General features: G+C 41.5%; 1 protein-coding gene and 1 non-coding gene across 2 annotated transcripts; both read left to right on the forward strand.

Annotated features, from left to right (window-relative positions):
- The first annotated feature begins 1,931 nt into the window (after window positions 1-1,931).
- Window positions 1,932-4,030, forward strand: LOC114611403 (cytoskeleton-associated protein 2-like). Its single transcript, XM_028756088.1, has one exon. The coding sequence runs from the start codon at window positions 1,932-1,934 to the stop codon at window positions 3,948-3,950; it is 2,019 nt and encodes a 672-aa protein (XP_028611921.1). The 3' UTR covers window positions 3,951-4,030.
- A 12,793-nt stretch (window positions 4,031-16,823) lies between these two features.
- Window positions 16,824-16,967, forward strand: LOC114612352. The gene has a single exon (XR_003709992.1). It is a non-coding gene; the product is annotated as a small nucleolar RNA SNORA48 (small nucleolar RNA).
- The last annotated feature ends 825 nt before the right edge of the window (window positions 16,968-17,792 follow it).

The raw sequence follows: 17,792 nt of genomic DNA on the forward strand, positions 1-17,792 counted from the left end.
CCTTTCATCACAGAGGTCAAGTGGAGATCAAGACAGATCCATCTGACATGAGCCTTCTGTGATATGTCCAGCTCCAAACAAGTAACTAATTTCAGCTACTATGAGGGCTGTATAGCAATGTCAAACAGCCCTTCTGTTAGAGCTGAGAGTAAGCTTCACTACAAGGTCTTACAGTACAGTCTTACCTGGGTAATGATAGAAAATGAATAGGGCAGAATGATGCCATGAGAGAATACACTTTCTTCAGGTTTTTCTTCTTGCAATCAAACAAGTAGCCTCTGACTGCAGCCTGGGTGGATTCTCCAAGCTGTGGCATCACTGTTGCCATGGAAATGGGAAGGGTTGTGCTCACCACATGCCCCAATCAAGAGGCTAACACTGTACTGCCCCCATTTGCTGAAGAAATGACATTAAAAAAAAAAAAAGACCCACTAACATCTCATGAAGAGCCACTAGAGTTTGCAAAAAAGAAAGAATTGAAATTGGGACTCTTCCTTCAGAGAAGGCAAGTGTTTTTGAAAGAGGGAGGAAACTTGGTATGATAGCACACACATTTAATCCCAGCATTGGGGACACAGAAGCAGGTGGGTCTCTGAGTTTGAGGCCAGCCTGGTCTACAGAGCAGATTTCAAGATAGCCAGGACTAGAAAAAGAAAATTTTAAAAAAGCCCCCCCCCAAAAAAAACAAAGAGGACTAGAGAGAGCCAACATGGGGAGACTGAATGCCCTGGCACATCCTTTAAAGCACATAAAATTCTCATCTAGATTTCTACTCCTGTTTCTTTCATATCTTCCATTTCCCAAAGATTAGCAGCTCTCTGTGATGTCAGGAAGAATGGTGTCATTAGTTAAATTAAATGTGAGAGTCTGTGGTATCAACCCTCCGAGGTCTTAGCATTTCAGAAAGAAAATGAGGAGTTTAATTGTGTTGGATTCTAGTCAAGGTTGTAGTGTGTTAGACCATAAAGTCCCACAACAGAGGCCTGAGAGCAAGCGCCATGTTCCTGGACACTACTGTTTTAGGGACTTTATTACACCACTCACCGTGTTGATTTGGGTTGCATCATATCATCTACAGAGCACATGGATGGATACTGGTAGTTTCTGTCTGTGGGTTTCAGTTTGGAGAATGTGATGAGGACAGTCAGTTTTTAGTTAACATTTTCTGTAGCTGTACAAATCAGTATAGAACATCATTTTGATGCTGTAGGCCAGGAACCCAGATGTGGCATGGAAAGGACTATTGATGTTCGCTCCTCTGTGTCTCAGACCTGAGATAGTCTGCGCTGGTGGTAGAACAGTCTACTAAGCATTTCTTAATTCCCATGGTAGTGCCATGCGGGGAAGACTGAAGGACCAGCTCAACTCAGGCTGTCACAAAACATCAACCAAATGCCTGCCCAGGTGCGGCTTTGCCCTCATGGTGACTTCAGAATAATTAGACTTCTTACATGGAGAGTTTAAGAGATCAAGAGTTCTCCGAGAGAAGATGGTGCTTTATGAGAGGACAGTGTGGCTTGCAGGTTGGAGGGCACTGCTTTTGTCACTCTATCAAAGAAGCCAGAGTCTGTCCTGACTCAAAGGGACATGACAGAGCTCACATTTCACCATCTAAATGTGTCCCCCAAATTTTGTATCTTGGAACAAAACATGCCATATGCTAGTATTAAGGTGTGGCATTTTAGGTGGTTAAGTCATGAGGCCCCTGTCCTATGGAATGGGATCGGCCTTTATAAAAGGGCTTTATGAAGTTTTATACTCTTCCACTTCATGGGGACATGATTATTGTTACCTCTTGAGGGTGCAGCAACAAAACTCCATCTTGGAAGCATAGGCAAGTCCTTCACCAGATACAAAGCTAAGAGTGTCTTCACTTTGGACTTTCCAGCTAGAACTGTGAGAAACAAAGATGTTCTTCATAAAAATTAGTCATGGGAGAGTCCAGGAAGCGCTTCCTTGGCCGGGCTGTGAGGAATAGCTTGCCGGTGCCCCGGGACTTGCAGCTGCCCCCGACCAAGCGAGACCAGCCGGCTTTCAGAGAACAAAGAAAACAAAAACTCAAGGAATATCTATTAATACGAAAAACAATGTTTCCATACAAACAAGAAAATCAGATATCCAGAGATCAGAAAGTGATGACATTTGAGGATCAGGTCCAAGAAGGGAAAAAAGTTGTGAAACTCAAAACAGAAGTGGCTGATAAAGAAAATATTGGAAGTACAGTTGAAACAAACTGCCTTCCATTAAAAGCTGGAGAAGTAGCCAGCTCAGAAAGACATAACCTGAAGGCTAATATTCAAGCGGTGCAGTTATTATCAACGAAAGATGACTCCTCAGGTCAGACTGTGACAGACCAGGCATGTCACCATAAAGACAATAAAAAGATGCAGATGACTGAAGAGAAGCCCAAACAAGACACTAACATGTCTAAAAAACGAGTGCTTGGCTATTATCATGGCCAGATTGTTCAGTCTAAGATTAATTCATTTAGAAAGCTTCCCAGTGTCAAAGGCGAGAGTCTTGCCACAACCAAGAAACTTCCCACTGCTGTGTCTAAAGCCACGAAGGCTCAGTGTGAGCCTGCGAACGCCATCAGTGTAAGAGCCTCAAACACAACTGCTGCCACCAACTCTGCAGACACTAAATCTGTGAGCACCTCATGGAAGAGCACACTTGTGCAGCCACCTATCCAAAGCCTCCACAGTAGTACCCACGGCGCTGCGAAACAAGGCCTCAGCAGGCCCCTTGCCAATGTTACAGTCAGAAAAGGAGTGCTTGAAAACGAATCACATCGATCAGAACCAGTTGTGTCTGTCGTCAAAACCAATTCTTCTCAGGACACAAAAAGAGACAAGGCCCCTTCAAGAAGCATAATATCTAAAGATGTAACCTGGAGTAACTCGTCTAGTGCCAGACTGATAGTAAAGTCAAAAGACACTGACCAGCGCAGATACACGATCGCAGGAGGGGCAACTGTTCACAGACCAGCTCAGCTCAAAGACCCCGCAGCAGACAGGAAAGCTCAGAAGACCGAGTGGAGAACTGGTAAAGGAAAGGGGCTAAAAAGACCTCCTCATTCAGTGGTCACCCAGGCTGAGCCGAAAGGGCGAAATGAAAACCCAGTTGGGTCCTTTTGGTCTACCATGGCAGAAGAAGATGAACAGAGATTATTTACTGAAAAAGTAAACAAAACAATTTCTGAATGCCTGAACCTCATTAATAAGGGGTGCCCAAAAGAAGAAGTTTTAGCTACATTGAATGACCTGATTCATAATATTCCAGATGCCAAAAAACTTGTTAAATATTGGATATGTCTTGTACGTATTGAACCAGTCACAAGTCCTATTGAAAATATTATCTCAATCTATGAGAAGGCCATTCTGGCAGGGGCTCAGCCTATTGAAGAGATGCGACATATAATCATAGATATTCTGACAACGAAGAATCAAGAAAAAGTCAATCTGGGAGAAAATATTGAGGAGGCTCATGCAACCAAGGAGCATATCCAAGAAGGAAATGTTGAAGGATCAGGAGGGTCAGGAAAGCCAGAAGAGGAGAATGAACATCAAGGAAAAGTTGAGGTTTGTGAAGACGATCAAGACATCAAAACAAAAGATCCAACCAATGATTTAACAACCCCAGACTCAAAACCTGAAGCAGGCTGCCTGATTCGATATAATATATCTTCTACACCACGGTTGCAAAGTATTAAAAAGATGCAACATGATAAAAATTCTACATTTAAAGAGCTAAAGTTTCTGACACCAGTGAGACGCTCACGACGCATTCAAGACAAGACTTTACAACTGCCAGCCATGTTAAAAGACCACGACCCTTCTGTGTCCTCCCTGGAGCAGCTGTCTGAGTTGGGAGGGGATGCTTTTGTTTGCCGCCCTAATGCAGCACTGTGCCCTCTGTTCTTGGAGACGGCCGGAGCCAAAGAGGAATAGCACTCCTGAGTCCTGAGCGAGGCCGTGCGTGTGGACAACTTTATAGTAGGTTTGAAGTTGTCCACATGCCTAAGTGTGATACAGGGTGTGATACAGGGGAACGTCATTAGATTGTTTATTGTGCTTTTAAAATATAACGTTAGCTGCTTCCCTTTACTAGTTACTGAAATTAGTAAAAGAAGCATAATCAGAAAATGTAGTCTGTATAAACTTATATTTTTACATTGACTTTGTTTCTGATATGTTTATAATAAATATATGTATGATATTCCATGACATTTCAAAAAAAAATTAGTCATGGGCTTGGTTACAGAATCCAAACCTAAGGACATATAAATGATTTCTGGTCATATATAAAGCAGCCATAATGAGTTGCTTTTCAGAAACCGGGTCCACTTCTGCCACATGTTTATTTCCCATGAAAATTTTCCAGGTATCCATGTAGATGTTGCTCTGGATATATTCAAATTTACTTAAACACTAGAGTACCTAAGACTCAGTGAAAAGCTTGTAAACACACACACACACACATACACCCCTTTGCTCACACATATCTTTCCCTGATCTAGAGACTATCAATCCATCCTCTATGCCCAACTCAGTCTTATGTTTATTATTAGGGTTTTCTTTACTGTGTGTGGTGTGCATGTGTGTGTGCATAAGAAATATATATATATATATATATATATATATATATATATATATTTGTAAATATGAGTATGTGACAAATATGTGGATGCATGTACCTGTCATGTATGTGGAGGGTCAGGTTGACAGGCATCTTGAACTTCGCTTCACCTTATTCATTGAGGCAGGTCTCCCAGTTGAACCCAAACCTTGCCAATACAGCTAGACTAGCTCACAAGCTTGCCCTGGTGACCCACTCTCTTCTAAGCCTTGTAATTATAAGCAGGCTGTCATACTCACCAGCATTTTTTGTGGGTGCCAGGAATCCAAACTCTAGCTCTTCAGTGGTACACACACACACACACACAAGTAAAACACTCATATACATAAAGGTATTTTGTTTTAAAAAGTCTCACAGACATTTCTACCAATGAATCTGATGGAAGCATTTTCTCAGTTGAGGTTTGTTCTTCCTAGATGACTCAAGCTTGTGTCAAGTTTACAGAAATCTAGCCATCACACCAGGCAATGTCTCTCAGGGTCAGATTCCTGGCATAGAGGTCCCAAGAGACCTTGCATAGAACTGTGAAAGTGAAGTCTTAGTTACAGTAGAAGACCAGGATGTTGGAGATGATGGACCAGGGGATATCTGCAGAAGAAAGCTTCAGGAACAGAGGAGGAGAAATGAAGAGAGCTAGATGAAGAGAAAGGTAATGTCCACTATAGGTGGCACAGTTGGAAAGATGGACTTCCCACTGCAATTGGAGCCTTCATGATTCCATCAAGTGACCTAGATATAGACATTCTACAGGGCTTTGTAGTGGCCCTTTAGGGTCTCAGTCTTGCTCTAATCTGGTCTTTCCTTGCAATGTCCTCATTCTTCACGATTGGAAAGGGAATGCTCAGTCTGTACCACTTCACGTTGGAAGTATATAACTTGTTTGTTCATTTAAAAATGTGTTAGACTCACAGTTGAGAGTTTGTCTGAGTCTCAGAAGATACTCTATAACTTTAACACTTAAAAATGTAAAGCTTTGTGTTAATTTTGTGTGTATAAGTGTCTGTCTATATGAATGTATATGCACCATGTGTGTGTGCCCGGTGCCTGTGGAGGTCAGAAGAGGGTGCTGGATTCTGGGATTACAGATGGTTGTGAGTCACTATATGGTTGTTGGGAATTGAACCTGGGTCTTACACAAGAACAAAAATTGTTTTTAGCTCCAGATCATTTTACATTTTTGAACTGATACTTGCATTTCTGAACAATTTGGAGTTGTTAAGATTCTGAAGACTTTTAGAGGTGAACTAAATATATTTTTCATTATGAAATGAACATAAGGTTTTGGGGACCAGGAGTGGAATGTTATCATATTAAAGTGATATATTTGGTGTCAAGTTGACAAGTGGTAGGCTTCTAGTGGTTACTCTTAATTGTTAACTAGATAGAACTTAAAATCACGTAAGAGTCAAACATCTGGACATGTCTCTGGGGACATTTCTAGAGAGGACTGATGAGAAAACAAGTGGAGCAGCAGTACTCACCTCCCTTCCTGGCTGGAGGCACAGTGTGACCAGCTGCCTCGATACTAGCATGACTTCTACACGGTGATGAACTATACCTTAAACCATGAGCCCAAATATACGCTTCTCCTTAAATGGTCCTTGTTGTGTATGCATCACAGCAACACAAAGGTAATCCAGCACTAGGGATGCTACCCACTAAGATTTTTAAGGTTGGTGTACCGTCTTTCGTGTCCTGGAACTTTGGACTCGGAACACATAGAAATGAGGATTTGCCATTGATAGAGAGTTAAATATGTGGGTCATTAGAGCTAATCCCAGGAGGAGATTACATGTGAAAGGACAATGGGCTGGTGTACTGAAAGAATAGTAGTGCTCAATCTCATTCATATCCTCAATTTCTCTCCTTCACAAAGGTTTCTCTCAGTAGGCCTGGGCAGGTAGCTCAATGGTAGAGAGGTTTCCTAGCATGCAGAAGGCCTTGGTTTGATAACAAACACTGGGTAAGAATTCAAGGTTAGTTGCATTTTCTTTGGAGAAGAAATTAATTGTTCTGGGCCCAGTCTTTAGAACAAGGCATCCCTGGCAGACTTGCCATATATAGAGAAACAAAAATGAAATAGTCAGAGAGGATTCATGCAAGCAGTGTCAAATGACCACTAGACAGATATTTGTATAACATGATAGCATTCCTGTATACTCGAAGGAATGTGAAGGAAAACAATGAGAGGAGAGGGTGTGTTGGACACATTTGTCAATATTTATGGAGAGAATGGTATTTGAAGGATGAAGACATGGAGCAAACAACTGGCTCTCATTCTGAAACTCTCTGGGTTTCCCACAATTCACACCATTCACACCAACTCAGGTATGGTGGGAAGAGGTTTGTTGTGGATAACAAAAGATGTGCCTATCATCCCTGCCACTCTGCAAATTCCAAGGTTTTAAACTAAACTCCATGCCAGGAACTAGGAACAAGTACAAAATATATATTTGTTATATCTCAGATCTGCTATGAATATTATCATTTCATGAATATTCTAGTTTATGTGCTTTGTTAGACAGGTGCATAATTCAGTTGATACATATGTGAGTGGAATTGCTACATTTTTAAAAATTACCATATTTCCAGAGGAATTTGTGATTGATTAAAATGCCACATATGCAATAAAATGTATTTTAAATTTTAGCTTGAAGCAGGGGCATTGGAGTGTGTTCTAGGCTACTGTGACCTACTTGAGATCCTATCTCACAAAAAAAAGTTTTAAAAATATAAAGTTCTTAAAATGAATGCCAACAAAAAGTTAACCATTATGCCCAAATATGGTTTATGACATTTACATCATTTTTCTCAAAAAAACCCTATTTCTAAATAGGTTTAAGAATGTGGGAATTGTCCAAGAGTAGAAGAAGGGCAAATGTTCATTTAATATTCACTTTGTTAAGTGATTTCACTTGATTTGTGACATAGATTTTCTATTCCTACTTTATGATACACTATTTTCTATTAAAACACATAACTATTTTAAAAACAAGTTACAGTTCACCTAAATAAACACTGCTATTTGTGCAGTGTCTATACAATTTCTGTGTACTTGTCATATCAAACGTGCAGTAAGGTGGAGAAATGATGTCATTCCATAACCAAGGCATGTTTAAAGAGAGAGCTATGCACATACCTGCATTATACATTGCATAAACATCCTTACTATCCCCACACAACTTAGGAATTCAAAATGTTATTAGTTTCCAGTACTTTTCACCCTGTTGTACGGATGTGGCGGCATCCTGGGCACAACAAATTCTCTGTCGTGTTCATAAAGTCACTGGCAACTCAGAAGATTCTTAAGAATAAGCACATCTTCAATCACAATTCTGAAAAGGGAGTAGGAAAGAGGACTGGCTAAGAAAATAATTACAGGTGCAAACTTTGGTTCTCAGAGATGTGAGGTGTTGGTGCCTGGATGGACACAGTGAATGTGGGTGGAATGAAGGGTATGTTCCTTTCATGCTATTACAGAATACCCAAGGCAGCATACAGTATCTTACAAAGAAGAGGAGCTCGTTTCCTTACCATCTTGGAGACAATCCAAGATCCAGGTGCCAGAGTGCAGTGTTTAACTTGCTACACATCTTGTTGCATCCTCACACATTTGGCAGAAAATAAATAGGTAAGAGAACAAAATAGCAACACAAAGCTATTTTAAGAGATTTAACTCCATCAGAAAGGAATGAAGCCTCAAGGTCTGACCACCTCTTAAATGCTTCACTTCTCAATACTGCCTGTCGATTGGCAACACTTGAACTTTTGAGTATCATCCAGTCTGTAGAGAGACAGCACAAGACAAGGTAGAGGAATTTGTTTCTGTCTGATTTAGGATGCTGATTTTTTGCCCCAGAATATTGGCTCTCCTGGTTCTCAGAAATAACCTTTGACCAGGACTTATAGCTATGACTCCAGATTACATATGATAGATTGTAGGACTACTTCTTCCTCTCAGATAACTAATATATTAGAGAAACTTGAAACTTATTTTCATTCTTACAACATACATTTGGAGGTAGACAGTTTAGAAACAACAAAACAGTTCTATAAACTCAAGAGGAACCCAAATCTCTGAAGTCATCTGTTCTTCCATCACTATGCAAACCTTTATCTGTTTCCTCTACATGACAGATTTATTATTAATGGAAAGTTAGATATAACTTCTAAAGGTCTTTGTGGTCATTTATAATTGGGAAAGATGCTTTGTTTCCACTCTGTGGAATTGAAGCTAGGCAGCTAATAAAGACAATGATCTTATTAACTACACCAAGAAAGTGACTGGCTCTTTATGTTAGAACTCCAATAACTCAGACTCTAAGATCAAGAATTGATAAATGGGATCCCAAGAAACTGAAAAGCTCTGTAAGGCAAAAGACATAGTCAATAGGACAAATCAGCAACCCACCAACTGGGAAAAAAAAAGTCTTCACTAACCTCACATCTGGTATAGGGCTAATATCTAAACTATATAAAGAACTCAAGAAGCTACCCTCCAAAAAAAAAAAAACAAATAACCCAATAAAAAAATGGGATATAAAGCTAAACAGAGCATTCACAACAGAGGAATCTCGAACCAGGAAGCGCTTAAAGAAATGTTTAAAGTCCTTAGTGATCAGGGAAATGCAAATCAAAACAACCCTGAAATTCCACCTTACACCAATCAGAATGGCTAAGATAAAAATCTCAGATGACAGCACAGGCTAGCAAAATGTAGAGAAAGAGGAACACTACTCCATTACTGGTGGGATTGCAAACTCATACAACCACTCTGAAAATCAATCTAGAGTTTTCTCAGAAAATTGGAAATAGATCTACCTCAACACCCAGCTATACCACTCCTGGGCATATACCCAAAAGATGCCCCACCATGCCACAAGTACATGCTCCACTATGTTCATAGCAGCCTTATTTGTAATAGCCAGAAGCTGAAAACAATCCAAATGTCCCACAACAGAAGAATGGATACATAAAATGTGATTCATTTACACAATGGAATACTATTCAGCTATTAAGAACCAGGACATCATGAGTTTTGCAGGCAAATGAATGGAACTAGAAAATATCATCCTGAGTGAGACCCAAAAGGACATACATAGTACATATTCATTAATAAGTGGATATTACCCCCCCCCAAAATTACAGAGTACCCAGGATACAATCCACAGAATTCAAAAAGGTTTATAAGCCAAAAGGCCCAAGTGAGAATGCTTCAATCCCCCTTGCGAGGGAGAAGAAACCAGAAGGCAGAGGGAGGGGAAGGAGGGAACTGGGCAGGAGAGGGAAGAGAGGCAGGTGAAAGGATGAACATCAGATATTGGGGGACTAGGAGTAAAGTCCCAAGGGCCAGCAGAATGAATGGAAATATACAACCTTGGAAGGTGGGAGGTGGGGAGGACCCTTTAGAATGTACTAGAGACCTAGGAGATGAGAGAATCTTAAGACACAAAGGAAGGGACCTTAGATGAAACGCCCAACAGTGGGGAAAGGGAACTTGTAGAGTCCACCTCCGGTAGAAAGACAGAGCATCAAATGGAGGGATGGGGTTGCCATTCCACATTCAAAAACTCTGGCCCAGAACTGTTCCTGTCTAAAAGAACTGCAGGGACAAAAATGGAGAAGAGATGGAGGGAAAGGAGATCCAATGACTGGCCCAAATTAAGATCCATCTCAAGAAGAGGCTCCAAGGTCTGACACTATTACTGATGCTATGATACACTCAGAAGCCTAGCATGGCTGCCCTCTGAGACGCTCAACAATCAGCTGACTGAGACAGAAGCAGATGCTTGCACCCAACCAATGGTCTGAAGTCGGGTATCCCTCTGATTGAATTGGGGATAGGCTGAAAGAAGTTGAGAAGGTGGCTCCATGGGAAGACCAGCAATCTCAACAAACCTGGATGCCCAAGATCTCTCAGACACTGAAGCCACTAACCAGGCAGCATGGTCCAAGGCCCACGACACATATATAGCAGAGGACTGCCTGGTCTGGCCTCAATGAGAGAAGACGCACCTAACCCTTGAGAAACTTGAGGCTCTAGGGAGTGGGGAGGCCTCGTGAGGTGTGTGTGGGGGATGTGGGGGTGAAGACATCCTCTTTGAGATGGGGAGGAGGAATGGAATAAGGAACTGTCAGAGGGCAGAACAGGAGAGAAATAACGACTGGACTGCAAAAAACAATTAAAAATAATTTAAAAAATTAATACAGAAAATTATCCATTTCTCCAAAAAAATTGGATAATTTTTATCACAAAAAGCAGAACATCCCTGTTACCTTAGGTGAGTTGAGGAATTAAGGATAAAGTACACATGAGGAAGGGAATCTTCGTTTCCATTGTTTTCCTATCACTTTCTTATTTATTTTTATTGAAAATAGATTCTTGTCACATATAGTTCATCCCAGTCGCAGTTTCTCCTCCCTCCACTGCTCCCAGCTTTTCTCACATCCCCTCTATCTCAACCCACTTCCCTCTGCATCCATTCAGAAAAGAGCAGGCCTCCAAATGACAGCAACAAAACAAGACAAAACAAGGCAAAGCAAAATTCCTCATATTGAGGCTGGACAAGAAAATCCAATGGGAGAAAGAGTCCCAAGAACAGGCAGGGTTTTTGAGAAATTCTATTATTTTCAATAAATTTTACTATTTCTTTATGTCAAATCTTTTTTGAGATGGAGTCCTAACAGCCCACACTAAACTTAAATACAGTAGAGGATGACTTTGAACTTATGGTCCTCCTACCTCCACCCCCGTAGTGCTAAGATTGCAGGCATAAACTGACAATAGAACCCAGGGCTTTGCACAGGCCAGGCAAACTTGGTGGCAAGTGCTCTTACGAAGCCATCTTACCACCCTAAACAAAATATTATAAAGAAAGAGTTGTCTTCTAAGAAAGGCTATACCAGTTCTATTCACTGGGGAAGAAACAGGATTTGAAAAATTGGCTCAGTAAAAGCTTAAAATTTGCAGTCTGTCCCATTCCTGACCTTTTGAAGATGTGTGGGGTCACCTATTTGAGGCAATAAAGGTACAGCTTTAACATCCTTCTCTGATTATATTCTGTGGCACTGAACACTGAACACACCTCTTATTTTAAATAGAAATCATTTGTTCTTGTGACTTACACTTTAATAAAAGCCTAAATCAAGAGACAGTGGTTCCCTCTCTAAGAGCTTAGTCCATGGTTAGCAAAGAGCAGGCTTAGACTAGGCTGTGGTTTACTCTCCTTGGTGGTTATTTATGGTTCTTCTGTTGTGCTTATTCTAAAGTCTACTATCGTTTGAGCAAATTTACTTTCAACTCTCCACTGAGTTCACCAAAGACAAGTAATCCTCCTGCAACTGGCAGGGCTGAAGACTAATCCACCCGATATGCAATTAAGCATATCCCAAGGTTCAGCTGCTATGCTACAGTTTACATTCATTACAGCCATTTAGCAAGGTTCTGCTGCTTATGCCCAGCTCTGGATAGGGATTTGTGTTCTTCATTAGTATTCTGGTGCCAGTGAAGATGCTGGGGCATATTCCACTATCAGGTTGAATCATAGTATTATGAGATTATGGCTGCAAATTTCACCCTTCTGCTGCTAGTGGAGCCCTCTAGGAATAGGCCTGTTCAAGCAGCTGCGCCAGTTTTTGACGGGAAAGCTGGAATGAGTTCCCTGTAAGGAGCATAAACCAGCATGGGTTAGAATGGTCATACAATTTGAAATTAGGGATTCTATCTTGAACCAGGACCCAAAACGGGTACATATAAGTATAACTTGAAATTCACCAATTCAACTTTCTGCCTGCTGATGTGGCGAGGGAAGAAGGCTATCATCCCTGCTGTCACATCTAAGACAGGGTCTCCTAAGGAACCAGAACAGCTATGGAAGCTCTTCAATAGAGGGCCAAGCTTCAAAACAACTGGTGAGTCTCCATGGAGTCATGTGAGCAATGGGAAACTCACCAACTGTGTGGTAACGAGAGATTCAAATACCAAGCACTCCAGAGGCTTCAGATTTGTCACCTGACAAATGTGGAGTGACAGTGGGGGTGGATGCAAATATGAAAGCAAGACCACACAAAATGAATGAGGAGTTGTATAACAAGAGAGAGCCTGTGTCAAGAAAAGACTCTCAAAGACCAGGTGTCAACTTAACTGTGAAAAGATCATTGTTGGTATTGGAGAAGACACCAAAGAACATGACTTCTGACATTATTTCACTTTTGATGACCATGGCTCAGTGACTGAGGCTGTCATTCAGAAATATATTGTAAATGGCTATAGCTATGAAGTAAGAAAGGGCCTGTAAAAGCAAGAGATGGCTAGTGCTTCATCCAGGCAGAGGTCAAAGTGAATCCAGAAACTTTGTTAGTTGTCTTGTAAGTGATTTTGGTGGCAGTGACAATTTTGATCACAGTGGTCTTCAGTGGCCATGGTGGTCTTTGGTGGCAGCCATGGTGATAGAGTGTATTATGACAATGTAGGTGGTTATAATGAATGGCAATGATGGAAGCAATCTTGGAGATGTTAGGAGCTATAGTGATTTGTGAAATTACAACTATTAGTCTCCAGATTTTGGAGCAATGAAGGGAAGAGATTTGAAGGCAAAAGTTCTAGCCCTTATGTTGGTGGCAGCCAAATTTGTTAAGTCACAAAACCAAGGTGGGTATGGTAGTTCCAGCATCAGTAGCTGAAATGTTCTAATTCTTGCCAAGAATTAGGAGCCTGTCATGAAGAGAGCCAGAGAGTGACAGGGAAACCACAGATTACGACATATGTGTGAATTCAACCACGCATAGTGGTGGTGAGGCCTGGAGTTTATAAAGAGAATATGTTTTAGACAGTTCTTATGCATACGGGCAAAAAACCCTTCAGATCAATATTTCTGACTAATTGAATAACTAGTTATTTCAGTTTCTGTCCTGTGGAAAGTGTAAAACACTTTATTGTATACTTTTTTCACCCATACTGTTGACTGCTAATTACAATAGTCTGATCATGATGCTGAATACCATGATACCTTCTTTTCTTTTTCTTTAAACCAGGGTTTCATATTTATTTCAATAGTTTAGCAAATATATACACACACATGTATACGTAGATAGTGTTATATATACATATGTGAAAATTAAGACACAAAACACAGTAAAACACTGAAACTGGGAATCTAGCAAAAACAGTTTAGAAAAGTTTATTGTACCTCCTGGCTACTTTGCTGTAGCTTTGGGATTTTGAACACAAGGACACATATTTCAATAACCAAATAAAGCTAGTTTACACTGTTTACAAGTAGAAACACTGGCAATAAAGTGATAATTCAGAACAATGGAATTTTGGGAAAGATAAGCTTATGAAGCAGAACCTCACAGGAACTCCTGAAACTACAAGTATCTCCACTCAAATATGAATGTTGAATTTTCCTTTCTGGTTATTAATTATATGGCCTACACATTTTTCTTGAGAATATACTTCCAAACTAGGAAAAGGTTAGAAAAAAACTGGAATGAAGTATATGAAATATTTTAAATTTTTCATTGATTTGCTGTGAGTTTCACATCATGCACCCCAATCCCATTCATCTCCCTGTCCCTTTGTATATGACATCTGCCCTTGCAACCTCCCTGCCAAGAAATAAGATAGAATTTTTTAAAACCAACAACAAAAACCCCATCTTGTCATGGAAGCTGTCTGTAGTGTGTCAGTGTCACACAGTATACCCTTTTGTACACACATCTTTACTTGCAAAAGTTCATTACAATGAGTCATTGATCTGTTTCAAGGCCTATGGCTTCTGCTATAGTATGAATGCTGGATCCCCACCAGGACTCCTCTGAGATAATCTGTTGTTAGTATCATGGAGATCCTTCAGCTCTAGATCTGTAGGACTAGACCTTTCATGTGCTCCAGCAGTTCATAGATGAGGTAGATGTTGGGATGGGTCAACTCAAACCCATGAATATGGGCCTGGATGGTAGCTAAGTTGCCACCAGCCCTCCTGCTCCCATACCTCCAGGGCTAGCTCTCCAGAACTATTTGAGTATCTTTCTTTTGGTCACCAAGGCAAGCTGTCCCTGGGAAGACACTTCTATAAAATACTTTTGAAGAACATCACTACACATGATTGTGTGTGTGTGTGTGTGTGTGTGTGTGCACACGCGCGCTTGCGCGCGGACACACACACACACGTGCATAAAAATAAACTATTTTGCCTTGCAAAACATAAGGAGAATTTTGCTAAGGAAGTCACACATGTAAGGTCAGGCTACAGAAATGTACTCTGAGCTAATTATCTTAGTTTTCCATGGACAGCTGATACAATCATCAATTCTCAACACTGGATAGTTTGCTATTAGGTGATGTATTTCTCTAAACAATACCATAGATTATACAACAGGCTATAGTGTTTCACATATATTCTGTACATGCAGCTTAAATGTTACAGTGAAAACCTGGAAGTTTATATTACTCAAATGTTATAAAAATTCATTTATGAGACCTGTGCCAAGTCATGTTGCCTTTCTGGGAACTCATCATCAGATCACTAAATGCCGTCATTTTTAAATGTGCCATGTCAAGTTAGTCTACTCTGAAGCCATCTTGGTTACCTTTTCCAACAGTCTGAAGTTAGAATTCCTTCATGGTAATGCCATGTTCCATTTGAAATTTCCTTATGAATGTTTGGATTAAGAAGCCATTATCTTTAGAAATCTTAGTGTAGTTAAACTGCTAAGTTACTGTTGTGATATTAATGAGTTTTGCCATTCAAAGGGTCATCCAAACAACTCATAGAATTATTTGGAGCAGTCTCAACTAACCAGAACCCCTGAGATCTCTCAAACACTGATCCACTAACTAGGCAACATGCATGAGCTGATCTGAGGCCACCAACACATATACAGCAGAGGACTGCCGTGTCTGGCCTCAGTGGGAGAAGATGTACCTAACCATCGAAAGACTTGAGGCCCCAGGGAGTGGGGAGGCCTGGCAATGGGGTGGGGACCTCCTCTTGGAGACAGGGGAAGGAGGAATAGGATGAGGAATTGTAGGAGGGTGGACCAGGAGGAGGGGTAATGACTGGACTGTAAAAAAAAAATAAAGGTAATAAGAAATTGAGTGAGGTAACCCAATCACAAAAGAGCACACATGGTATGCACTCACTGATAATTGGATATTAGCCCAGAAGCTCACAATACCCAAGATACAGCTCATAGACCACATGAAGCTCATGAAGAAGGAAGATCAAAGTGTGGGTGCTTAGGTCCTTCTTAGAAGGAATAACAAAATATTCATGGGAGAAAATATGGAGACAAAATGTGGGACAGAAACTGAAGGAGGGGCTATCCAGAGACTGCTCCACCTGGGTATCCATCCTATGTGCAGTCACCAAAGGTAGACGCTGATGTGGATGCCAGGAAGTGCATGCTGACAGGAACCTGATATAGCTGTCTCCTTAGAGGTCTGCCAGAGCCTGATACATACAGAGGCAGATGCTCACAGCTAACCACTGAAATGATCATGGATTTCCCAATGGAGGAGTTAGAGAGAAGACTGAAGGAGCTGAAAGGGTTTGGGGCCCCATGGGAAGAACAACAATACCAACCAACCAACCAGAGCTCCTAGGGTCTAAACCGCCAGCCTGGAAGCACATATGGCTCCAGCTGTATATGTAGGGGAGGATGGCCTTGTCTGGCATAGGTGGGAGAAGAGGTTCTTGGTCCCATGAAGGCTGAATGCCCCAAAGTGGGGGAATTTGAGGGCGGGAGGTGGGAGTAAGTGGATGGGTGGGGGGCACATCCTTATAGAAGCAGGAGGAGGGGTGATGGGATGGGGGTTTCTGGGTGGGGGGAAATGGGGAAAGGAGATAACATCTGAAATGTAAATAAAATATCCAATAAAAGTAAAAAAATAAAAAATGAAAGAATAAAGAAACAAATAAGCACCAACAAAAAAAATAGTTGTTTGCATATCCTATTCAATATCAAAACTGAATGATGGAAAAAGATGAAATAATAGAAAGGAATGTAACTTGTGTATCATCCATTGTCATGTATCAAGGACAAAGGACACAAAACAGTGGTGAAGGATGTCATACAATTTATCAGATGGGATAGAGTCTTGAGGATGCTTTTGGTAATGATGGAAAAAGGGAATGAGTCAATAAACAACTAGGTTGCTCATTTCAAGATCTGCTAACTAGCCCCCCTAGCAATGGGCAAAGAGACACCTTGGTGGTGGTGGTATTCTTATATCAGTCAGGGGCAGAGCAGAATGCAGTTCTTTGTTTATCCTCGCTTGATGCCTGGCTTGGTGGCCAAAACTGTCTTATACCTAGAGCTCATAAAAGTCAAATCAAATCAAATCCACACAGGAGGAGAAAGATAGAGACCTGTGGACCACTATGCTATCCATAAACTTGTCCTCCAGTGTTCATGGCACAGGCAGGCCATAAACACCCACTTGTCATCATGCCATGAAGCACAGGGACCTACTAGCTGTGTGGCCAGCCTGCAACAGGAGCCACATGCACCACAGTATGTGAGCATGTGGTGGTCAGATGGGAGAGAAAGAGAAGTGGAGCAGCTTGAGCACTGGGAAGAGAGATGGAACTGGAGATTCAAGGGTAGAGAGAAGTAACTTGTGAGTGGCCAGCCCTGCCACCTGGGGACATGGTGAGGTCCCAACATGAGCTACCACTGAGGGCCATGTCTGAGTCCATGGCTATGCAGAGGCAGTGGCATGTGTCGATATCCATGGCTCATATTATCACTAGAGAACATGGGAACCCCTCTGGTTGAGGGGTTGTGAGATGCATGAGCCATTGAGGATCATGTGGATATCTAGGAAGCTGTGCATAATTTGCTCCACCCCTCACTAGATATGACACTCTGGAGAGCTGTCTCCATCTCTCACCAGCAGCAGCACTTGGGAGAATAGGCTCTGTACCTCACCCAGGCAGCACAGTGCTGACCCTGGTGGCACAGTTATGGGTGAGTCAGCCCTGAGGGTGTGAGTGTGGGAGAACTGATCACATCACTTGTCTGCTGTGAGATGGGCATGGGTGCAGGAGGGATGCCTTCCCCCACTTGCCCCTCACCCATTGTAGTAGTCTGGCAATCTAGCCTCAGGATCATGAAAGTGGGAGAGCTGTCCCTGCTCCTCATTGGAT

The sequence above is a fragment of the Grammomys surdaster genome, unplaced genomic scaffold (assembly GCF_004785775.1).
Source record: "Grammomys surdaster isolate TR1022 unplaced genomic scaffold, NIH_TR_1.0 129, whole genome shotgun sequence".
NCBI classification, from domain to species: domain Eukaryota; kingdom Metazoa; phylum Chordata; class Mammalia; order Rodentia; family Muridae; genus Grammomys; species Grammomys surdaster.